Below are 25,794 nucleotides of genomic sequence, written 5' to 3'. Positions count from 1 at the left end.
AATACTAGTTTAAAACTGATCATCATTATTTATGTTCACATCTTTCTGGGGTATGTATTGCATTTACCGTTTTATAACTGAAGAAAATGAGGCTAATCAAATTAAACTGGCTTGAACCAGGCTACACATAGTTCTCTCTAACTTAGTACCTTACTCACTTTCACTATCTTTGCCTCTTTTTTCCTCCCTCTGTTCTTCTCTCCCATCCCATACTGGAGGGAAAATAAAAATGGATAATATTATCTTTGAAAACTTTTCACCTTCACAATGCCACTGTACATTTTTGCTATGTCCTGTGTATTAGTACTGTCCCTGCATGTGGTAGTGGAGGAAAATAATTTACAGTCCCACTCCCACCCCTTGGTGATTCATGGACTTCTTCCACGATCTTTGTAAACCACTTTCAAGTTGGCTTTCTATGTGCAACTTTTGAAAGACTTCCAATTTAATTGTTTTGTTTCAATGTTTTTAAGTCTTTAGAAATTTTAGAACTATGTTTTTCTGATTTCATCATCAAGTCTATTTTTTACCTGCTTAATCTGTAATATGTCTATAAAGAGATCCCCAAAGAAGTTATAATTTTTCAGTACTATCACTTTTCAACATAATCAGAAGTACCCTATTTTTTTTCTCATTTTTAACCTTATTTTGACATTGAATAGATATGCTTTGGTCAATATTGTATTAACATTTTGAAATTGTGAAATGTCTCACTTTGAAATTGATTAGGTTTAATAAATAAAAATAGTCAAAAGTCTATCCCATAAGAAAGCAGTTGCAATGCTAAGAGGAATTTAAAAAAAAAAAGGAAAGAGAAAAATAATTAAGGCATTTTCTGAGTTGTATCTTCCTGCTTTTTTTCTTTTGAAAAGTTCCTCTGGGCCCAGCTGCAGTCCACCGTACTTATCCAACAAATGAAATATCTCCCCTGAATCTACTTTTTCAGAACTATAAACAATTATGAAATTTAGCTGTTATAAAATGAATAGCTTAGAAACAATACAGGCTAATCTTGCCTAAAAAGAATGAAATTCTCTATCAGGGCACTAAATAGAGTGTTGAGGGAGGAAATTACATCTTAATAGAATTGAGTGAAAGATTATTTGGTATGTTTGGTGAGTGCATTTTGTTAATTAACAATGAAACAGAAAACAAACAACAAACAAAAAGATACAAACCAAAAAGCAGAGGATTCACACTGTCCCAAGACTGTTTACCTCTCTATATCTTTTCTTGCTTGTCTACATAAAACTTAGTGGGGTTTCCTGGTGGCTCAGATGGTAAAGAATCTGCTCACAATGCAGGAGACCTGGGTTCGAGACCTGGGTTCAATCCCTCGGTCAGGAAAATCCCCTGGAGAAGGGAATGGCAACCCACTCCAGTATTCTTGCCTGGAGAATTCCATGAACAGACGAGCCTGGTGGGCTACAGTCCTTGGGGTTGCAAAGAGTTGGACAGGACTAAACAATTAACACTACTACTACTAAGTAAAACTAGTTATGAATAATAGTTTTACAGGAATATTTTGCAAAAACATTCAAGCAGCTTGATCTCAAATTCTCACTCTCTCTCTCTCTCTCTCTGCCTCTTTCTCTTTAACTTAGTACTTCACTCAGTCTTACTCTCTTTCTCCATTTTATCCTCCTTCCAATCTTCCCTCCCATCCCACGCTGCCTTCTTCTTCCCTTTCTACTTTCCTATCCCTCTTCTCAAATGCAAAGCAAAATAATAAAAAGGTTAAAATAATTAATACCAATAGTTTCAACACTCTAGTAAAAATAATTATTATAGCACTAGTATTTACAAAAGTCTTAAAAGACCTAACTCATTTAAACCTCAAAATAACCCTATGAGGTAAGAATTCTTATTATATCAATTTAATTTTCCTCAACTACTTTCATTTCACTTCAGTTGCTCAGTCATGTCCAACTCTTTGTGACCCCATGGACTTCAGCATGCCAGCCTTCCCTGTCCATCATAAACTCCCAGAGATTGCTCAGACTAATGTCCATCGAGGTCGTGATGCCATACAACCATCTCATCCTCTGTCACCCCCTTCTCCTCCTGCCCTCAATCTTTCCCAACATCAGGGTCTTTCAAATGAGTCAGCTCTTCGCATGAGGTGGCCAAAATCCTGGAGTTTCAGCTTCAACATCAGTCCTTCCAATGAACACCCAGGACTAATCTCCTTTAGGGTGGACTGGTTGGATCTCCTTGCAGTCCAAAGGACTCTCAAGAATCTTCTCCAACACCACAGTTCTAAAGCATCAATTCTTCAGCACTCATCCTTCTATATGGTTCAACTGTCACATCCATATATGATACTGGAAAAACCACAGCTTTGACATTATGGACATTAGTTGGCAAGTAATGTCTCTGCTTTTTAATATGCTGTCTAGGTTGCTCATAACTTTTCTTTCAAGGAACAAGTATCTTTTAATTTTGTGGTTAAAGTCACCATCTGCAGTGGTTGTGAAACCCAAGAAAATAAAGTCTGCCACTGTTTCCATATCTATTTGCCATGGAGTGATGGGACCAGATGCCATGATCTTAGTTTTTTGAGTGTTGAGTTTTAAGCCAACTTTTTCACTCTCCTCTTTCACCATACAAAAGTCTCTAATTCCTCTTCGCTTTCTGCCATAAGGGTGGTGTCATCTGCATATCTGAGGTTATTGATATTTCTCCCAGTGATCTTGATTCCAGCTTGTGCTTCATTCAGCCCAGCATTTTGCATGATGTAGTCTGCATATAAGTTAAATAAGCCGGGTGACAATATACAGCCTTGATGTACTCCTTTTCCAGTTTCGACTGGTCCTTTGTCCCATGTACAGTTCTAACCGTTGCTTCTTGACTGCATATTTCTCAGGAAACAGGTAAGATGGTCTGGTATTCCCATCTCTTTAAGAATTTTAAACAGTTTGTTGTGATCCATACAGTCAAAGGCTTTGGTATAGTCAATAAAGCACAAGTAGATTTTTTCTGGAACTTTCTTGCTTTTTCTGTGATCCAACGGATGTTGGCAATTTGATCTCTGCCTTTCCTAAATCCAGCTTGAACATCTGGAATTTCACCGTTCATGTACTGTTGAAGCCTTGCTTGGAGAATTTTGAGCATTACTTTGCTAGCATGTGAGAAGAGTGCAGTTGTGCAGTAGTTTGAACATTCTTTGCCATTGCCTTTCTTTGGGACTGGAGTGAAAATACCTTTTCCAGTCCTGTGACCGCTGCTGCACTTTCCAAATATGCTGGCATATTGAGTGCAGCAGTTTCATAGCATCATCTTTTAGGATATGAAATAGCTCAGCTGGAATTCCATCAACTCCACTAGCTTTGTTCATCGTGATGCTTCCTAAGGCCCACTTGTCTTTGCATTCCAGGATGTCTGGCCCTAGGTGAGAGATCACACCATCGTGGTTATCTGGTTCATGAAATTTTTTTTTTTTTTTGTATAGTTCTTCTGTGTATTCTTGCCACCTCTTCTTAATATCTTCTCCTTCTGTTAGGTCCATACCATTCTGTCCTTTATTTTTTCTTTGATATCATTTAGCTCCAGGAATACAGTAACATGTCAAAAACTCTTTGCCACCTCACGGACTTTACAGTCCATGGAATTCTCTAGACCAGAATCCTGGAGTGTGTAGCCATTCCCCTCTCCAGAGGATCTTCCCAACCCAGGGATTGAACCCAGGTCTCCCACATTGCAGGCTGATTCTTTACCAGCTGAACCACTAAGGAAGCCCAAGAATACTGGAGTGGGTAGGCTATCCCTTCTCCAACAAATCTTCCTGACCCAGGAATCAAATCAGGGTATCCTGCATTGCAGTCAGATTCTTTACCAGCGGAGCTACAAGGGAATCCCCAACTCTTCTTTATCTACCACCATATCTCAATAATTTTTTAATGTATGAATGAAAGAATGAATATGCTTCATAGTGTTAGTTCGCAAACTTGATCTGGGAGATACTGGAGAAATATGTTTCTGTATATTTCTTGGGTATACATCCTGGGACTAGGTCTTATTGATGATTTTTCTGTTTTTATTAGGGATTTTTGGGTGGGCGGGTAACAGCAGCATCCATTAAAAACTACACAAGAAGTTACAACCAGCCGTTTGAAACCTAAATGATCAGTTTTGGAAACTAGCTGGCCCATAACAAAATTTGGCCTTCTTTCTATCTTCTTCGCCTTTACCTACATTTCAGCCAATAAATTAATTTAAGAAATGTATCTACCTATCTTTAGATTTTGCCTTTGCCAAGTGTTCAAATGTTAAATTTTAATAAGTTTCCGTTTGTGATCATGTCACATATTTCCTTGAAAGGATAAGGTCATGAGAAGAAGTTTAATTCGATCACAAAACTGCATACTTTTCAGGATAAAAGATAAAGGCTAAGGAAAGAGTCCATTATGTTACAAGAAAGAAAGTAACCTTTGGACACAAAACAACCATTTTTAATGATTAAGGACAGAATTTACTATTAAAAGTATATTCAGAATAGTGACTTCATTTTAATTAGGAACTTCATTCATGCCCCAGCAAGCACTGTGAACTCATTAGAATATGTTAAGTTACAGTGTGGCATGGCAGGTGATGAAAAATGTAAGGGAGAATTAAAAAATAAATTGAGCTTAGAATATTAGAATATGTAAGTGATATTCATTTGGCAGTGAATTTGACATATACAGCAGAAGAAGAGAAAAATAAATATCTATCCAGGAATGATTGCTTTAAAATCTTGAATGCTTTAATTGCATGTGTCAAAACAGAAATATTTGACTATAAGCAAATGAGAAGTAAGAATTAGAATTCAAATATAGCCCCAAAGTTACTCTCATTAAAAAATTACATTCCAGTCATTAAAATTTAGATTAAAATTTTACTATTAAAATTGCACTTGACTGCCACTGTGGGAGTCTATTTTCTGCTTATTCATTTTGTTGGCATTCACAGAAGCTGCAAGAGTTCAGGGAGAGTAGAATTCAAGAGGAAAACAAAAGTAAGAGACTACAGCTCAGTTTTGACAAGATGCTATTTAGCACTCTATACTGATTCACACCTGTAAGGAAGGATGTGCAGGTTTGATTCCTGGGTCAGGTTGCAAGAGTAGGACACAACTTAGTGACTAAACCACCACTACTACTGATTCACTTATGAATGGTCATGTCTAGTATAAGATTTAATAAGTTAAAGAATGACTGTTAAATAAAAAGTCTCTAATTCATATTTTCAGTCTTATGTAAATAGACATTCATTTGGTATTTTTTAAAAATAAAACACTGGATGTTAGCACTTTACTTTTCTATTTATTCAGTATGTACTTCCTTTGCAAAGCTGCTTGGAGCATTAGCTATCAGGATTAATGCTAAGGTCAGTTGCAGGATTCTAGCTAGTATGCATATTCCCAAGACTGATGCACTTAAATGATCTGGGAATTAGTGAGTAGTTTCTATCAAATAGACTGTTGGAAACAATCTGAAACAAGCATTAAGAACAGAGGTAAAGCACATAGTTGATGTTCAGTAGATGCTGTGCCAGACTGATTGAATATATCATCAAAGCTAGATCATGGAAAAAGAAAGCAATTAAGTCTATCTTCTCAGTAAAATGATTTTCAGCACAACCTTTTTTCTTTTGGATTTTGTTCTTTTAATCGCTTCAGGGTTAATACCTTCCCCATAATAATGATGCTGCTGGTCTTGCATCACAAAACCGTGATAGTTTGCGCTGTGAATCACTGAGAGTTGCTCTGAATCACTGATAGGTGCTAGCTGTCTGTCGCAACAGTGAACTTAGTCAAAATAGGGAAATTTACAGGTTGTCAAATGTGAGAGATCAAAGAAGGTCAAACTTGGTTTGAAAACTGTGCTAAAATTCTCTCAAGATTTAGACTACAAAAGGAAAGTCATATATTCACAGTAAACTTGCTAAAAGTCAAAATAATATTTAATAACATATCATGTACCAAATACTATAGTAAGTACTTAATCTCATTTTCTTCACAATGCAATGTCATATGAATCATTTTAATAAATTTTGTAACTGAAGAAAACGAGGCTTGAGGAGGTTAAATAACTTGCTCAAATTGGAGGGGGAAAAAAATACTACTTAAAAAACAGAAACAGGATTTCAATCCTGGTGTATATACAAGGCCCATGATTTAAGTACTTACACTGCTGAAATGATTTCTTCCACTTTTAAAACATCAAACCATGGTAGGTATTGCTGCATTGTATTAGAGATACACATTGACAAACTAATTTACTCAAGGGTTTATTACTCCAGAGGAGCTCTCAAGTTCTATCTTCTTTCAGCATTTGCCATATATTCCATTATAGTTAGCTCACAAGGAAGTACTTTCTCCCGTTCCCTCTTATGCTGAAGATTTTATATAGTTCTTTACATTTAACAGAAGGCTTCCCTCTCCTGCCCCATTCCAATGCTCTGTATTCTGTCTTGTATTCTTATTGTGTGTTTCCTTTGCTGGATGATGACAGGACCAAGGAAGAAAAGCCAAAGCAGTTCAGAGCTATCTTCAGCTGCTACTTACAGTTTTCTTTTCCTTTTTATTATGGACACCGAAAGTGAAAATGTTAGTCTCTCAGTCTTGTCTGACTCTTTAAGACCCCATAGACTGTAGCCTGCCAGGCTCCTCTGTCCATGGAATTTTCCAGGCAAGAATACTGGAGTCATTCATTCCCTTCTCCAGGGGATCTTCCCCACCCAGGGATCGAACCCAGGTCTCCTGCATTGCAGGCAGATTTTTACCATCTGAGCCATCAGGGAAGCCCATTATGGGCACTAATTTCCTACAGATGTTAAGAGAAAAATCCAATCCACCTAGTTTTAAAAGGTGAGTTCAGCTCTTCAGAAAACCGGTGTTATTTGAAATCATAACTATAGAGAAGGTGTCTGTGAATGCATTTCCAAGTCTGGGCTACTGAGTGCACTTTTTTAAGGATTACCTATCAGTGAAATATCTCCAACACATCTATAATACAATTAACTTTGAGAATTTAGATCTCTGGCTCAGCCTAAGGCCATATATTTCCAAGAACCAAATTATTTCATAAAATTTCCATTCATACTATGAAATAGGTATACCATTTACAATTAGGCTCATTTGGGTAGACAATTTAAATAGTGGTGTTTTCATTTGATTTTTTTTTTTTTTTGCATTGTTCATTGAGGTAGGAGACAGTGCAAATAGAAGCAAGTTAAATTCTTAACTATTTTTCATGAAATCCTCGGCTCCTTGCTGTATTAACAGTTAGTAAAAATGACTTGGAACTTATTGTACTTCTATGTGTGGCATTCCAAAGTGAGTTGAAGTATGTTTCTCAATATGAGTAAATGTGTCTATGGGTTTTGCTACTGAGAAGTTGAAGCAAGAAGGCTAAGGGGGTGGGAAAATTCTGGAATATTCTCCTGTCTCTGAAAACAAACCACTGGTCTTGCCATTGCTAATTAAAGCATTTTACTGAGATCCTTCAAATTTTCTTGAATTAGAGGCCTCTCTTTTTTGCAACACTCTGGAGAATAGCACCTTTTCTTTTTCTGTTTTAAAATTTCAATAGCTTTTGAAGTTTTTAACTGGGTGCCTTGATAATAATGTTCTGAATTCATAGTACCTTTCAAGTGTACGTACTTTACAAATGATAATAGAAGGCTTATTCACCAAAGACTTTGCTATCTCACTAAAGCTGCTGGAGATTTAAATGGCAGGAGGCAGCCTGAAAATAACCTGGGAGGCCAAAGATGTGATCTCATATCTACTGAAAAAATGTCCTGGCAGTACCAGTGACCTCAAGAGGTCAAGAATTTTAGCTTTACATTTTTTTCAAAGGCTGCCTATGGCTCTCTAGGGCCCTCCTGGGGCAATGGTCTTTGTTCAGACAAAGTCAAGGATTTCATTAATTGAATCAGTAACACTACTTCTCTTCTCACCTGGGACTGTATCATAGTACCCTATCAGAGTTTAGACCTTCTTTATCTGTGAAATCTGACCCAGTCAGAGTATAAGAAAATTTTCCTTCAGGCAGAATTTGTAATACATAGGGACTCTATTCCTGCAGAATCTTATCAAATGCTACTTTTTTTTTTTTCTTTCTTTTTGGAGAGAATTTCTTGAATTTCTCCATAAGTATTATATAAGGTGTTGATTGTGAGAGAAATGAGTTTCCTTTCAAATATCTGTGTTTTCTACTTATACATAAATTTTAATTTATCAGGGTACCCTGAGAAGTTCAAATTATACATAGAACATACCTTGTATGAGAATCATTAATTTAAACTTGATCTCTCAAACTTGTAATATTATTTCTCATGATTTTAATTGTTCTTCAGCTAGTTGTTGTTGGTCACTAAGTCATGTCCAACTCTTTGCGACCCCATGGACTGTAGCCTGCTAGGGTCCTTTGTCCATGGCAATTATACTGGAGTGGGTTGCCATTAACGTTCTCTAGGGGATCTTCCCATCCCGGGGATTGAATTCACATCTGCTGCATTGGCACGCGGATCCTTTACTGCTGAACCATTAGGGAAGCCCCTCTTCATCTAGAGGTATAATCAAAATTATTTTTTCTAGGTACATAAAAATCCTATGAGACATATTTCTGAATTTGTAGTAACAAGATTCATATTATAATTTTTCAAATGAGAAAATGATAAACTAAAAGCCGAAATTTGTAATCATATGTAAATTTTCTTTTTAGCTCTGATGATGCCTTCAGTAAAGTCAATTTAAATTACCGCACAGAAAATGGTCTGTCTCTACTTCATTTATGTTGCATTTGTGGAGGTGAGTGCTTGGAACTCAATACTCTGTAAACTAGTTATATGGATACATGGTCAGTGATTTTAGCTGCTTTATAGTTTACAAGAGAATTCTATTCATACTCAGTTTTTTCTTTTGCTTTGCTTCAGGTGAATAAGTAACTAACTTCTAGACAGATATTCCCATTGATTTAGCTCTGAATTTAAGTTTTATTGTGTTCCTACCTTGAATCCGGTATACTTGGAAATTTTTTTAAAGGCATTTTTTTTCAGTATCAGGCATGCTAGTCAGGGATTAGGTTAAATTCAGATGCACTTAAAGCATTCCTCAAAACATCATCAAGCAATTGCTTCACAATCTGCAGTAAAATATATAGAAGGTAATAAATGCCAAAGACAAAATCCCAAAGTGAAAATTGGTCAAGGTGAAGACTAAGTGAAATTCGGTTCATAACTTGTTCTGTTCCCTTCATTAATGTATCCCAAGCATCTAGGATGGTGCCTGGCATATAGTAGGTACTCAGTAAATTTACTGAATTAGTAAATGAATGCTTTTTTTGTTAATCCAAGCTAGTATGCTTTGGACTCAGTTTTTAAAAGAAAACTAATATATAAGTATGGACTCTAAATATATCCCATCACCACTCCCCAAATAACATATCTTCCCAAATTTGAACACACCTTTCCAACCTTAGTCATTTCCTCCATATTTCTCTGATCTAAATAAACTAATGATGTAGTGAGGTTCTGATTTCTATCTAAGCGTTTTCACAAATATTAAATCATTTACTAGGATGAACGCTTTTATGTTTTTACTTTTTAAAACATTATTAGAAGAGCACCAAATAAAAATGTAGCATAAATTCATTAAAATACACGGCACTGATACAAAGTTTTATAAATGTAATGGCAGAAATTTTCACTAATAAGTAAGGTTGTTGATTAACTGAAAACTTAACAAATGGCCTGCAGAACAGCAGTCTGACATTTTCATACATTGGCATGATGTTTATCATTCCACTAAAGATTAACCTAAAGATTTTTAAGTCCCTTCGTCTATCTCCACAATTTGACTTTTCTCAATTTTTTTCTCTCTAAGGCAACAAGTCACATATTAGAACCCTTATGTTAAAAGGTCTCCGCCCATCTCGACTGACAAGAAATGGATTTACAGCCTTGCATTTGGCAGTTTACAAGGTACACATGTTTTGTATTAGAACCAAAGATGATGGGCTTTGTTTTTTGTTTGATTTTTCAAATTAATGATCATGGAAATATGCAGGGTGATGAGAGCATTATGTTACTGGATAGACTTCTAGCTGCTTCTTTGTTGAGCAGATATCATCAGAACATATTCACTTTACAGCTTTCCATCTTTATCTTATTTAATTCTCACAAGAACTCTGGGAATAAATTATATTATTATCTCAGGGTTACATGGTTAGCTAGTGGTTAGCCAGAATTTAAGATCTGACAGCCTGGTTTTCTTGCCAGAGCTCCTTCCAAGGAGACCAAGCTGCCTCAATGTAAAAGATGATGAAGCTGCATTTGAGGATGAAAGAAGCACGTTGAAGCTGCATTTTTCTGTGTGTTTTCCTAATAAACAAAATATCTCTAGGGCTCCCTTTAGTTTCTTTCTTTTATCATATTTGTGCTTCAGTTTTTTTTTTTTTTTTTCCCTTTGCATCAGACCTTGGTTTTAACATAACTTCAGTACCTTTAAAAAAAAAAAGTGGATTGGATAAACTGGGATACTCAGTGGTGGGATAGATCCTTGACACTGTCATAAATATGAATTTATTCAACATATAAATTAAACATAAAAGCTCATTTTCTGATTGTAGTAAGCGTCTACTTATTCTGTACTTATTACAAGCTAAATATCTCACTAGGTTTTATATATATTATTTCTTTAACATTAAAATAACTTAGTGAGTTTCCTGTTAGTCCTTATTTTATGGAAAAGGAAATTGAAAATTAAAGTTGGATATCTAGACAGAGAAGCCTGGCATGCTGCTGTTCATGGGGTCGCAAAAAGTCGGACATGACTGAGCAATTGAACAACAACAAATGATTAGTATTAAGTACGGTTGGCTCTTATTGCATATATTGTTCTTTCTCAATGTCATATGAATCTGTAACAGGATTTTGTTTCAGTTTTGTATGTGCAGGTGTGGTAGTGGCTCGGGCAGGTGGTGGAGGGGGCAGCTGTTTGCTTGTATCTGGATCACTTTCACTTTGCTCTGCAACCCTCCCCCAACCTTTAGAGAGTTTATCTCAAAGGTGTGGGGGGAAGAGCTGATATTCCCATGATTCATATTCACATATGTTCTTGTGATTCATCGTGCAAATGTTCTAATCCTTATCCTTTTTCAAGCTCAGTCAATGCTTAGACAGTTTATCCAATTCCTTCTGGAAGAGAGTTTCAGTAAGTGCTAAGTTGTCTTTAACACCAAAATCACTGCAGATGGTGACTGCAGCCATGAAATTAAAAGATGCTTACTCCTTGGAAGGAAAGTTATGACCAACCTAGACAGCATATTAAAAAGCAGAGACATTACTTTGTCAACAAAGGTCCATCTAGTCAAGGCTATGGTTTTTCCAGTGATCATGTATGGATGTGAGAGTTGGATTATAAAGAGAGCTGAGTGCAGAAGAATTGATGCTTTTGAATTGTGGTATTGGAGAAGACTCTTGAGAGTCCCTTGGACTGCAAGGAGATCCAGCCAGTCCATCCTAAAGGAGATTAGTCCTGGGTGTTCATTGGAAGGACTGATGTTGAATCTGAAACTCCAGGATTTTGGCCACCTCATGCGAAGAGCTGACTCATTTGAAAGACCCTGATGTTGGGAAAGATCAAGGGCAGGAGGAGAAGGGGATGACAGAGGATGAGATGGTTGGATGGCATCACCAACTCAATGGACATGGGTTTGGGTAGACTCCAGCAGTTGGTGATGGACAGGGAGGCCTGGCATGCTATGGTTCATGGGGTTGCAGAGTCAGACATGACTGAGCGACTGAAATGAACTGAACTAAACTGAATCATCCTACAGAACTTGAATGAAGACTGAGTTGAGGGTATTGGAAACAGTGTCTGATACCAGCTTTTCTGCTAAATGGCAGGATGTGACAGTAGAAGTACTCCAAGGAATAGGAAGCTGGTGATGAACAGTCAAGTCAGTATTGTGCAACCCTGAATCTGACTATCTGGGAGAGTCTTTCTATATAAGACAGCATGACACAAACACCCAAACGGTTTCTGAATGATTTAGTACTACAATCTTAAGAAAATATATTTCTTTCCACCTCTGTTTATGAAACCTGAATTTCCATTTTTAGAGCTTCCCTTGCTCTAGTTGTTCTGTTTTCTTATATTTTGCCAAAGGATATATGGACTACAACTTTTCAATAACAAATTTAAACAAATTTAGAATCTTAGGACACAAAGTAGGCAAAAATTTTTAAGAAGCGATAATAGAATGCATGCCACCAGGGAAGTCCACTTATTTTTTAACAAAGATAAAAACAAATGAAATTTACCATTCCACTGTAAACATGGAAACAATATAGTCATTCATACTAATGTTGTAGTAAATGTAGTTCTAATTATATCTTCCCTGGACTATTGCAGTAGGCCTCTTGATTCATTTGGGGCTGTAGTTTTCTTCCCCCACATAATTTTTTATTCTATTTTACTATTATTTAAATAAAATGACTTCTAGACTATTACAAGAAATACTTTATCCAGATGAATTGTTCACAAATTGTCCCATCTCCATCATCAGTCTGTTCTTTCTCTGAATTATTTGAAAATAAATTGAAGACAACATTCCCCATAGCTACTAAAACCTATTGATATCTTTATTTCTGAAGAAAAAGGAAATTCACTTATATAATCACAATGCAATTATCAAAATCAGAAAATATAAATTGACACTGTACTGTTTATCTAATCTGTACTCCAAATTCAAATCTGGTCAGCTATTCCAATACTGTCATTTATAGCTATTGATTTTTAGTTTTGATTAGCGTTCTGTCCAGAATCATATGTTTCTTGTTTTCTTGTCTCTGTAATCTCCTTTAATCTGAAGGAGTTTCTCTGATTTGCTTTGCCTTTCTTGATCTGAGTATTTTTGATGTGTACAGAACAATAATTGGTATATGGTTCTTTTTATTTTTAGAAATGTTACAATTGAAATTTATTTTATTCTTAATACTCACAAAAAGAATGATTTAATTTTCAAATCATTTTATTGGCCACATTCAATTATACATCCTCCAATGCTGGGCCTGCCTCAGAGCTAAGTATTTTTCACAGGTGAGGGCATGTCTGCTTTCATTAGTAAGAACAGAGAAGATGATGAGCTTTTAAAAGCCATATGAATAGTTAGATGCCATACTTTTCTTTCTTTGTTTTTGTTTGGTTGTTTTTTTGAAGGAATCAGATTTATTGAGATATAATTTATGCACAATAAAACTCACAATTTTATGTGTAATAGTTGATGACTTTTGAAAATGTATATATTCATATATATCATTGTTATCATGATATAGGACTTTTCTATCATAGACAAAAGTCCCCTCATACCTTTATAAAATTAATTCCTTCCTCCATGTCACATGGCCTCTGGAAACCACTGATGCCTTTTCTACCCCTACAGTTTCCCCTTTTTAGGATTTTATATGAATGTAGTCCATTCAGTTTATTTCATTTTGTCTATCGTTTATCATAATGTTACTGTTGTGTGATCAGTAATTCATTTCTTTTATTGGAAAGTTGTATTCCCCTATAAGGATATACCACAGTTTAATAATCTACCTGTTGAAGGATTTACTGATAATTGTTTTTATTTTATTTTACTTTACAATACTGTATTGGTTTTGCCATACATCAACATGAATCTGCCATGGGTGTACACGTGTTCGCAATCCTGAACCCCCCTCCCACTCCCTCCCCATACCATCTCTCTGGGTCATCCCAGTGCACCAGCCCCAAGCATCCTATATCCTGCATTGAACCTAGCCTGCAATTTGTTTCTTATATAATATTATACATGTTTCAATGCCATTCTCCCAAATCATCCCACCCTCTCCCTCTCCCACAGAGTCCAAAAGACTGTTCTATACATCTGTGTCTCTTTTGGTGTCTCGCGTATAGGGTTATCGTTACCATCTTTCTAAATTCCATATATATGTGTTAGTATAGTGTGTTGGTGTTTTTCTTTCTGGCTTACTTCACTCTGTATAATCGGCTCCAGTTTCATCCACCTCATTAGAACTGATTCAAATGTGTTCTTTTTAATGGCTGAGTAATACTCCATTGTGTATATGTACCACAGCTTTCTTATCCATTCATCTGCTGATGGACATCTAGGTTGCTTTCATGTCCTGGCTATTATAAACAGTGCTGCAATGAACATTGGGGTACACGTGTCTCTTTCAATTCTGGTTTCCTTGGTGTGTATGCCCAGCAGTGGGATTGCAGTTCTATTTGCAGTTTTTTTAAGGAATCTCCACACTGTTCTCCATAGTGGCTGTCCTAGTTTGCATTCCCACCAACAGTGTAAGAAGGTTCCCTTTTCTCCACACCCTCTCCAGCATTTATTGCTTGTAGACTTTTGGATCACTGCCATATTGGCTGGCGTGAAATGGTACCTTATTGTGGTTTTGATTTGCATTTCTCTGATAATGAGTGATGTTGAGCATCTTTTCATGCATTTGTTAGCCATCTGTATGTCTTCTTTGGAGAAATGCCTATTTAGTTCTTTGGCCCCTTTTTTGACTGGGTCATTTATTTTTCTGGAATTGAGCTGCATGAGTTGCTTGTATATTTTTGAGATTAGTTGTTTGTCAGTTGCTTCATTTGCTATTATTTTCTCCCATTCTGAAGGCTGTCTTTTCACCTTGCTTATAGTTTCCTTTGTTGTGCAGAAGCTTTTAATTTTAATTAGGTCCCATTTGTTTATTTTTGCTTTTATTTCCAGTATTCTGGGAGGTGGGTCATAGAGGATCCTGCTGTGATTTATGTCAGAGAGTGTTTTGCCTATGTTCTCCTCTAAGAGTTTTATAGTTTGTGGTATTATGTTTAGATCTTCAATCCATTTTGAGTTTATTTTTGTGTATGGTGTTAGAAAGTGATCTAGTTTCATTCTTTTACAAGTGGTTGACCAGTTTTCCCAAGTTTTAATACCATTTATTTGCCATCACCCATGTGATATTAATCTACTAAGAATTATTCATTTCAGATGTAATTTTCAGTTTCAGAATTTCCACTTCGTGTTAAAATATAATTTCAAATTCTCTGCTATGGTTACATTTCTTTTCATTTATGTTTCCATCAGTTAAGTTCAGTTGCTAAGTCATGTTCAACACTTCGCGACCACATGAGGACACTAGGATTCCCTGTCCATCACCAGCTCTCAGAGCTTGCTCAAACTCATATCCATCGTGTCAGTGATGCCATCCAACCATTTCATCCTCTGGCATCCCCTTCTCCCGCCTTCAATCTTTCCCAGTATCAGGGTCTTTTCCAATCAGTCGATCCTTTGCATCAGATGGCCAAGTATTGTATTGGAGTTTTGGCATCAACATCAGTCCTTCCAGTGAATATTCAGGACTGATTTCCTTTAGGATTGACTGCTTGGATCTCCTTTCAGTCCAAGGAACTCTCAAGAATCTTCTCTGACACCACAGTTCAAAAGTATCAATTCTTTGGTGCTCAGCTTTCTCTATAGTCCAACTGTCACACCCATACGTGACTACTGGAAAAACCATAACTTTGAACAGACAGACCTCTGTTGGTAAAGTAATGTCTCTGCTTTTTAATATGCTATCTAGGTTGGTCATAGCTCTTCTTCCAAGGAACAAGCGTCCTTTAATTTCATGGCTGCAGTTACCATCTGCAGTGATTTTGGAGCCCCCCAAAATAAGTCTCTCACTGTTTCCATAGTTTCCCCATCTATTTGCCATGAACTGAGGGGACTGGATGCCATGATATTAGTTTTCTGAATGTTGAATTTTAAGCCAACTTTTTCACTCTCCTCTTTCACTTTCATCAAGAGGCTCTTTAGTTCTTCGTTTTCTGCCATAAGGATGGTGTCATCTGCATATCTGAGGTTATTGACATTTCTCCCAGTAATCTTGATTCCAGCTTGTGCTTCATCCAGCCCCAGCGTTTCTCATGATGTACTCTGCATATAAGTTAAATAAGCCGGGTGACAATATACAGCCTTCGTGCACTCCTTTCCCCATTTGGGAAATATGTTTCCATATTTTCATTTAAATTCTTGAGCTTTTCATTAGTGGCTGTTTTAAATGCTTTATATATTGTTTCTAATACCTGGATTATTGCAGTGTTTGTTATATTGAATGCTTTTTCTGTTGACTACGTATTACATTTTTTGTTTTCCTTATGTACCAATTTTGATTACATGTTAGACATGTGTATTGATTGTTGCAAGAAATCTTCATTATGCCATCTTCCCTTAAAGATGTTGAGTTTGTTTTGTTTCTGGCAGTTAGTTTATGTTGGTGGATTCATGTTTTATAGTTAGTCTTGATTTGAGAACGACCTATAAATATGGTTCTTATTTCTAAGGCCTGGATTTGTAGTATCTCACCTGAATGCCCAAGAGACTTGATAATATTCCACACTTCTGGCTGAGTGAAACTCTAAAATCTCCTAGCACTACCATAACCTCTGATTCGCTTACCATTCACCTTTTGGTCATAAATCAAGTGGTGATTCCTACATCCTAGATTCTTTCTCTGAAGCCCAACTGAAGAACCTATATTGAATCTCCATGCAGACTTCTACAGTCCTCTCTCCGTGCAACTTCTTTTTCTCTTCAGTTTCCCTGTTCCTCAAATTACAGCCATTTTATAATCTTTGAACTCACTCACTCATGTTCAGTCATGTCCAACTCTGCAACCTTATAGACTGTAGTCCCACCAGGCTCCTCTATCCTTGGGATTTTCTAGGCAAGAATATGGAAGCGAGTTGTGATTGCATCCTCCACGGGATGTTCCCAACCCAGGAACCGTACCTGGGTCTCCTGCAATCCTTGCATTGGTAGGTGGATTCTTTACCACTGAGTCACCTGGGAAACCCATAATCCTGTAAACCTGATCTTTAGTCTCAACTCAGTAAATCTACCTTTCTACCGTCTCTTCTGTTACAGGCAGAAAGCCAGGGAGATCATGGAATATTGTGGAGGCTTACTTTGTATCTTTTCCATCTCCCAAGTTCCTTTTTCATGTTCTTTATTGCCTGAGAACAGTTGTGTCTTATATTTTGTTCCATTTTATACATTTGACCTGTCAATAGGGAAAATCCATACAGGTTACACTGTCATGATCACATATATTTTTAGGTTGCCTCTAAAATGATCTCAAGTAAACCTGGAATGTTAGGTCCATGAATCAAGGTAAATTAGAAGTGGTCAAGCAGGAGATGGGAAGAGTGAACATTGACATTTTGGGAATCAGTGAACTAAAATGGACTAGAATGGGTGAATTTAATTCAGATGACCATTATATGTCCTACTGTGGGCAAGAATCCCTTAGAAGAAGTGGAGTAGCCCTCATAGTTAACAAATGAGTCAAAATGCAGTACTTAGGTGCAATTGCAAAAACGACAGAATGATCTCTGTTCATTTCCAAGGCAAACAATTCAATATCACAGTAATCCAAGTCTGTGCCCAAAACAGTAATGCTAAAGAAGCTGAATGGTTCTATGAAGACCTACAAAACCTTCTAGAACTAACACCCCAAAAAGATGTCCTTTTCATCATTAGGGACTTGAATGCAAAAGTAGGAGATGAAGAGATATCTGGAGTAACAGGCAAATTTGGCCTTGGAGTACAAAACAAAACAGGGCAAAGGCTAACAGAGTTTTGCCAAGAGAATGCACTGATCATAGCAAACACCCTCTTCCAACAACACAAGAGAAGACTCTACACATGGACATCACTGGATGGTCAGTACCAAAATCAGATTGATTATATTCTTTGCAGCCAAAGATGAAGAAGCTCTATACAGTCAGCAAAAACAAGACTGGGAGCTGACCGTGGTGACTCAGATCATGAACTCCTTATTGCCAAATTCAGACTGAAATTGAAGAAAGTAGGGAAAACCACTCAAGTATGACCTAAATCAAATCTCTTATGATTATACTGTGGAAGTGACAAACATATTCAAAGGATTAGATCTGATGGCCACCCATAGCCTGTATAATAAAATTCAAACTCCTAAATTAGATATTCAAGATCCCTTAGTTCACCATTTTGCTGATTTCAATTTCCAGACTCTTTTCTTGCATTCTCTGAACTTCCAAAATTAATGGCTTTCAAATGTAATGGGGGTAACTACAGGTTTAAAATGAATATTTCCCTCTCCACATCACCATAATCTAATTTGGTACATCTAATATAAGCTGAGAATATAATTTTCTTTAGCAAAGAGTTAAAGCAGTTTTGATGCAAGCAGTCAAAGGCTACATGTTGAGGATTTTAGTTCAAGTCTTGCAATTCAAATTGTGGTCCGAGAATCAGCTGCATCTGCCTCAAATGAGAGATTTGGGGGAATGAAGAATCTTACTCCCTATTCAGCTGGGATGTACTTTTCCTAAAGAAAAGAAAAATCCCACATAACAGGTTTATGAGTTAAAGTTTGAAAAACACTATTTTAGATTACTCCATTCTTTAGATTATGTACTTTCATACCTGTGTTTTTATTGTTGTTATTTCTTCTGCTTGAATATCTTTTTTTATTTCTTTTCCTGATATAAAAGTATTATTTGTGTAAAAACAAGAAAATTTAGCCTTCTTGAGCTTTCTCAAACAGACGTTACTGTATTCTCTTTTGGGTTTCAGTTACAAATTCGTGTTTTTGTTTTTTTTTTTAATCACAGCCCTTGTAATTATTAATTTGTTTATTTCGCATGTAAACTTTGAGCATTGGTCTTTTTGTTTGTTTGTTTCCTCAATGTGTACAAATTGTGAAGATCCTTTATAAATACTTTTGAGGAATTAATGGGTACTCAAACATTAGTACAAACAATGCTTGATATTTATTTATTCAATAATGTACCTTAATAAATACTGCTAGCTTAAAAGCTACACTATTCTTGTAAATATATCAGTTCTGAGACTTAACAGTGTATATCTTAGACAAATTGCCCTCTTTCTCTGTATCTCTGAAATGGAGGAAATATAATTTCTGATTTCATTGAGTGGTTTACAGCTTTAAAAAGGAAAAATCATATGCAGTATGACATGCAGCAAAATACCTAGTATATAGTAAGTATTTAATAAAAGCTAATTATTATTGTTGAACTTTTATTTCAAAAACATTTACTAGAGACATACTATGTCATTCATACTGTTCAGGGGTTCTCAAGGCAAGAATACTGAAGTGATTTGCCCTTCCCTTCTCCAGTGGACCACGTTTTGTCTGCCTCCTGAGAAATCTGTATGCAGGTCAAGAAGCAACACTTACAACTGGACATGTAACAACAGACTGGTTCCAAATCGGGAAAGAAGTATGACAAGGCTGTATATTGACACTCAGCTTATTTAACTTATGTTTAGAGTACATCATGTGAAATGCCAGGCTGGATGAAGCACAAACTGGAATCAAGATTGCTGGGAGACATACCAATAACCTCAGATACGCATTTGATACCATCCTTTAAATGCACATTTAAAAAAGTGAAGAAGAACTAAAGAACCTCTTGATGAAACTGAAAGAGGAGAGTGAAAAAGTTGGCTTAAAACTCAACATTCAGAAAACTAAGATCATGAATCCAGTCCCCTCCCTTCATGGCGATGGGGAAACAATGGAAACAGTGAGAGACTTATTTTGGGGGGCTCCAGAATCACTGCAGATGGTGACTGCAGCCATGAAATTAAAAGACGCTTGCTCCTTGGAAGATGAGCTATGACCAACCTAGACAGCATATTAAAAAGCAGAGACATTACTTTACCAACAGAGGTCTGTCTGTTCAAAGTTATGGTTTTTCCAGTAGTCATGTATGGTTGTGACAGTTGGACTATAAAGAAAGCTGAGCCCTGAAAAATTTATGCTTTTGAACTGCGATGTATTTTCATCACACTGAAAGCTTTAATAAATCATATCTTTTCTGAAGATATATTCAGAATTATTTCAAAAAAGCCATGAAAGTATGAACTTTCATGAGCAGTTATTATCATACAATTAGGTCAGTCATGGGACCAGTACATTAATATGAATATATAAACTTATACTTGTAAGGATATGGTATGTACTCACATCTCTACATACTTATACCATTTTTTACTCATTAAAATTACATATGATATATACAAGAGGCTTGCACATGAAAAGCAAAATTTTTCTAGTAGAAAGGTGCTTGGCAGTAGATGTAACATATCTTACCCAGGACACCTAAGTTGAAATTCCAGATTGGTTTTGATTTAAATGCACATTTAAAGAAAACATTCTATGTTATGGTGTGCTGGTTTAGTTCTTGGGTAGCAGACCTGAAAATCATCTGGAAGTATAAGAAATTTATGAGGAAGTGACATTTCAAAAGGAAAAAGAAGGGGGGCAGTCCTAAGATGGCAGAGGAATAGGATGGGGAGACCAGTTTCTCCCCCACAAATTCATCAAAAGAACATTTGAATGCTGGGTAAATTCCACAAAACAACTTCTGAATGCCAGCAGAGGACATCAGGTACCCAGAAAAGCAGCCCATTGTCTTCAAAAGGAGATTGAGAAGTCTTGAGGCTACTGTAAGAATAAGACTGAAAACCAGAGACAGGAGGCTTAAACCCAAATCCTGAGAACACCAGAGAACTCCTGATTTCAGGGAACATTAATTGACAGGAGCTCATCCAAAAGCCTCCATACCTACACTGAAACCAAGCTTCACCCAAGGGCCAACAAGCTCCAGAGCAAGACATACCACACAAATTCTCCACTAATGCAGGAATATAGCCCTGAGCTTCAATATACAGGCTGCCCAAAGTCACTCCAAACCCACTGACATCTCATAACTCATTACTGGACACTTCATTACACTCCAGAGAGAAGAAATCCAGCTCGACCCACCAGAACACCCACACAAGCTTCCCTAACCAGGAAACCTTGACAAGCCACCTGTCCAACCCAACCGACAGTGAGAAAACTCCACAAAAGAGAACTCCACAAACTGCCAGAATATGGAAAGGCAACCCAAAACACAGCAATCTAAACAAGATGAAATGGCAGAGAAATACTCAGGGGTAAAGGAACAGGTTAAATGCCCACCAAACCAAACAAAAGAGGAAGGGAGAGGGAATCTACCTGATAAAGAATTCTGAATAATGATAGTGAAAATGATCCAAAATCTTGAAAACAAAATGGAGTTACAGATAAATAGCCTGGAGACAAGGATTGAGAAGATGCAAAAAAAGGTTTAACAAGGACCTAGAAGAAATAGAAAAGAGTCAACATATAATGAATAATGCAATAAATGAGTTCAAAAACACTCTGGAGTGAACCAAAAATAGAATAATGGAGGCACAAGATAGGATAAGTGAGGTAGGAGATAGAATGGTAGAAATAAATGAAACAGAGAGGAAAAAATAAAAAGGAATTAAAAGAAATGAGGACAATCTGAGAGACCTCCAGGACAGTGTTAAATGCCCCAACATTCGAATCATAGGAGTCCCAGAAGAAGACAAAAAGAAAGACCATGAGAAAGTACTTGAGGAGATAATAGTTGAAAACTTCCCTAAAATGGGGAAGGAAATAATCACCCAAGTCCAAGAAACCCAGAGAGTCCCAAACAGGATGAACCCAAGGCAAAACCCAAGACACATAGTAATCAAATTAACAGAGATCAAACACAAAGAACAAATATTAAAAGCAGCAAGGGAAAAACAACAAATAACACACAAGGGGATTCCCATAAGGATAACAGCTGATCTTTCAATAGAAACTCTTCAGGCCAGGAGGAAATGGCAGGACATACTTAAAGTGATGAAAGAAAATAACCTACAGCCCAGATTACTGTACCCAGCAAGGATCTCATTCAAATATGAAGGAGAAATCGAAAGCTTTATAGACAAGCAAAAGCTGAGAGAATTCAGCACCACCAAACCAGCTCTCCAACAAATGCTAAAGGATCTTCTCTAGACAGGAAACACAAAAAGGGTGTATAAATCAAACCAAAAACAATAAAGTAAATGGCAATGGGATCATACTTATCAATAATTACCTTAAACATAAATGGGTTGAATACCACAACCAAAAGACAAAGACTGGCTGAATGGATACAAAAACAAGACCCCTATATATGTTGTCTACAAGAGACCCGCCTCAAAACAAGGGACACATACAGACTGAAAGTGAAGGGCTGGAAAAAGAAATTCCATGCAAATGGAGACCAAAAGAGCAGGAGTAGCAATACTCATATCAGATAAAATAGACTTTAAAACAAAGGCTGTGAAAAGAGACAAAGAAGGACACTACATAATGATCAAAGGATCAATCCAAGAAGAAGATATAACAATTTTATATGCACCCAGCATAGGAGCACTGCAGTATGTAAGATGAATGCTAACAAGTATGAAAGGGGAAATCAACAATAACACAATAATAGTGGGAGACTTTAATACCCCACTCACACCTAGGGATAGAGCAACTAAACAGAAAATTAACAAGGAAACACAAACTTTAAATGATACAATAGATCAGTTAGACCTACCTGATATCTATAAGACATTTCACCCCAAAACAATGAATTTCACCCTTTTTCTCAAGCGCACACGGGAACCTTCTCCAGGATAGATCACATCCTGGGCCATAAATCTAGCCTTCGTAAACTTTTAAAAAATGAAATCATTCCAAGCATCTTTTCTGACCACAATGCAGTAAGATTAGATCTCCATTACTGGAGAAAAACCATTTAAAAATTCCAACATATGGAGGCTGAACAACACACTGCTGAATAACTAACAAATCACAGAAAAAATAAAAAAAGAAATCAAAATATGCCTAGAAATGAATGAAAATGAAAACACAACAACCCAAAACCTGTGGGACACTGTAAAAGCAGTGCCAAGGGGAAGGTTCATAGCAATACCAGCATACCTCAAGAAACAAGAAAAAAGTCAAATAAATAACCTAACTACACCTAAAAAACTAGAAAAGCAAGAAATGAAGAACCCCAGGGTTAGTAGAAGGAAAGAAATCTTAAAAATTAGGGCAGAAATAAAGGCAAAAGAAACAAAAGGGACCAAGCAAAAATCAACAAAGCCAAAAGCTGGTTCTTTGAAAAGACAAATAAAATTGACAAACCATTAGCCAGACTCATCAAGAAACAAAGGGATAAAAATCAAATCAATAAAATTAGAAATGAAAATGGAGAGATCACAACAGACAACACAGAAATACAAAGGATCATTAGATACTACTATCAGCAATTATATGCCAATAAAATGGACAACCTGGAAGAAATGGACAAATTCTTAGAAAAGTACAACTTTCCAAAACTGAACCAGGAAGAAACAGAAAATCTTAACAGACCCATCACAAGCATGGAAATTGAAATTGTTATCAGAAATCTTCCAGCAAACAAAAGCCCAGGTCCAGACGGCTTCACAGCTGAATTCTACCTAAAATTTAGAGAAGAGCTAACACCTATCCTACTCAAAGTCTTCCAGAAAATTGCAGAGGAAGGTAAACTTCTAAACTCATTCTATGAGGCCACCATCACCCTAATACCAAAACCTGACAAAGGTGACACAAAAAAAGAAAACTACAGGCCAATATCACTGATGAACATAGATGCAAAAATCCTTAACAAAATTCTAGCAAACAGAATCCAGCAAGACATTAAAAAGATCATACGCCATGACCAAGTGGACTTTATCTCAAGGATGCAAGGATTCTTCAATATCCACAAATCAATCAATGTAATACACCACATTAACAAATTGGAAAATAAAAGCCATATGATTATCTCAATAGATTCAGAGAAAGCCTTTGACAAAATTCAACATCCATTTATGATAAAAACTCTCCAGAAGCAGAAATAGAAGGAACATACCTCAACATAATAAAAGCTATATATGACAAACCCACAGCAAACATTATCCTAAATGGTGAAAAATTGAAAGCATTTCCCCTAAAGTCAGGTACAAGACAAGGGTGCCCACTTTCACCACTACTATTCAACATAGTTTTGGAAGTTTTGGCCACAGAAATCAGAGCAGAAAAAGAAAAGGAATCCAAATTGAAAAAGAAGAAGTAAAACTCTCACTGTTTGCAGATGATATGATCCTCTACATAGAAAACCCAAAAGACTCCAGCAGAAAATTACTAGAGCTAATGAATGAATAAAGTTGCAAGATATAAAATTAACACACAGAAATGCCTTGCATTTCTATACACTAATAATGAGAAAATAGAGAAATTAAGGAAACAATTGCATTCACCATTACAATGAAAAGAATAAAATACTTAGGAATATATCTACCTAAATACCTATATATAGAAAACTATAAAACACTGGTGAAAGAAATCAAAGAGGACACTAATTGATGGAGAAATATACCGTGTTCATGGATCGAAAGAATCAATATAGTGAAAATGAGTATATTACCCCAAAGCAATCTATAGATTCAATGCAATCCCTATCAAGCTACCAGTGGTATTTTTCACAAAGCTAGAACAAATAATTTCAAAATTTGTATGGAAGTACAGAAAACCTCAAATTAGCCAAAGCAATCTTGAGAAAGAAGAATGGAACTGGAGAAATCAACCTGCCTGACCTCAGGCTCTACTACAAAGCCACAGTCATCAAGACAGTATGGTACAGGCACAAAGACAGAAATATAGATCAATGGAACAAAATAGAAAGCCCAGAAATAAATCCACACACCTACAGACACCTTATCTTTGACAAAGGAGGCAAGAATATACAATGGATTAAAGACAATCTCTTTAACAAGTGGTGCTGGGAAAACTGGTCAACCACTTGTAAAAGAATGAAACTAGATCACTTTCTAACACCACATACAAAAATAAACTCAAAATGGATTAAAGATCTAAATGTAAGACCAGAAACTAGAAAACTCCTAGAGGAGAACATAGGCAAAACACTCTCCGACAAATATCACAGCAGGATGCTCTATGAGGGGCAATATTCCTCTCAGAATATTGGAAATAAAAGCAAAAATCAACAAATGGGATCTAATTAAAATTAAAAGCTTCTGCACAACAAAGGAAACTATAAGCAAGGTGAAAAAGCCTTCAGAATGGGAGAAAATAATAGCAAATGAAGCAACTGACAAAGAATTAATCTCAAAAATATACAAGCAACTCATGCAGCTCAATTCCAGAAAAATAAATGACCCAATCAAAAAAGGGGCCAAAAAACTAAACAGACATTTCTCCAAAGAAGACATACAGATGGCTAACAAACACATGAAAAGATGCTCAACATCACTCATTATCAGAGAAATGCAAATCAAAACCACAATGAGGTACCATTTCACACCAGTCAGAATGGCTGCAATCCAAAAGTCTACAAGCAATAAATGCTGGAGAGGGTGTGGAGAAAAGGGAACCCTCTTACACTGTTGGTGAGAATGCAAACTAGTACAGCCACTATGGAGAACAGTGTGGAGATTCCTTAAAAAACTGGATATAGAACTGCCTTATGACCCAGCAATCCCACTGCTGGGCATACACACCAAAGAAACCAGAATTGAAAGAGACACGTGTACCCCAATGTTCATTGCAGCACTGTTTATAATAGCCAGGACATGGAAGCAACCTAGATGTCCATCAGCAGATGAATGGATAAGAAAGCTGTGGTACATATACACAATGGAGTATTACTCAGCCATTAAAAAGAACATATTTGAATCAGTTCTAATGAGGTGAATGAAACTGGAGCCTATTATACAGAGAGAGTGAAGTAAGCCAGAAATAAAACCACCAATATAGTATACTAATGCATATATATGGAATTTAGAAAGATGGTAATGATAA

The 25,794-nt window shown here is 36.4% G+C and overlaps 1 protein-coding gene across 1 annotated transcript in view; it reads left to right on the top strand.

Moving 5' to 3' along the window:
• The window catches only part of LOC120856988 (serine/threonine-protein kinase TNNI3K), a 330,300-nt gene that overhangs the window by 5,149 nt on the left and 299,357 nt on the right, over positions 1 to 25,794 (top strand). The window contains exons 3-4 of the mRNA XM_040232554.1: positions 8,712 to 8,797; positions 9,872 to 9,969. Coding sequence (XP_040088488.1) covers positions 8,712 to 8,797; positions 9,872 to 9,969 — 184 coding nt within the window. The remainder of the gene's footprint in view (positions 1 to 8,711; positions 8,798 to 9,871; positions 9,970 to 25,794) is intronic.

The sequence above is a fragment of the Oryx dammah genome, unplaced genomic scaffold (genome assembly GCF_014754425.2).
Source record: "Oryx dammah isolate SB20612 unplaced genomic scaffold, SCBI_Odam_1.1 HiC_scaffold_28, whole genome shotgun sequence".
Lineage (NCBI taxonomy): Eukaryota > Metazoa > Chordata > Mammalia > Artiodactyla > Bovidae > Oryx > Oryx dammah.
Note: the sequence above shows the minus strand (reverse complement) of the source record. Positions and strands in the feature narration are given on the sequence as shown.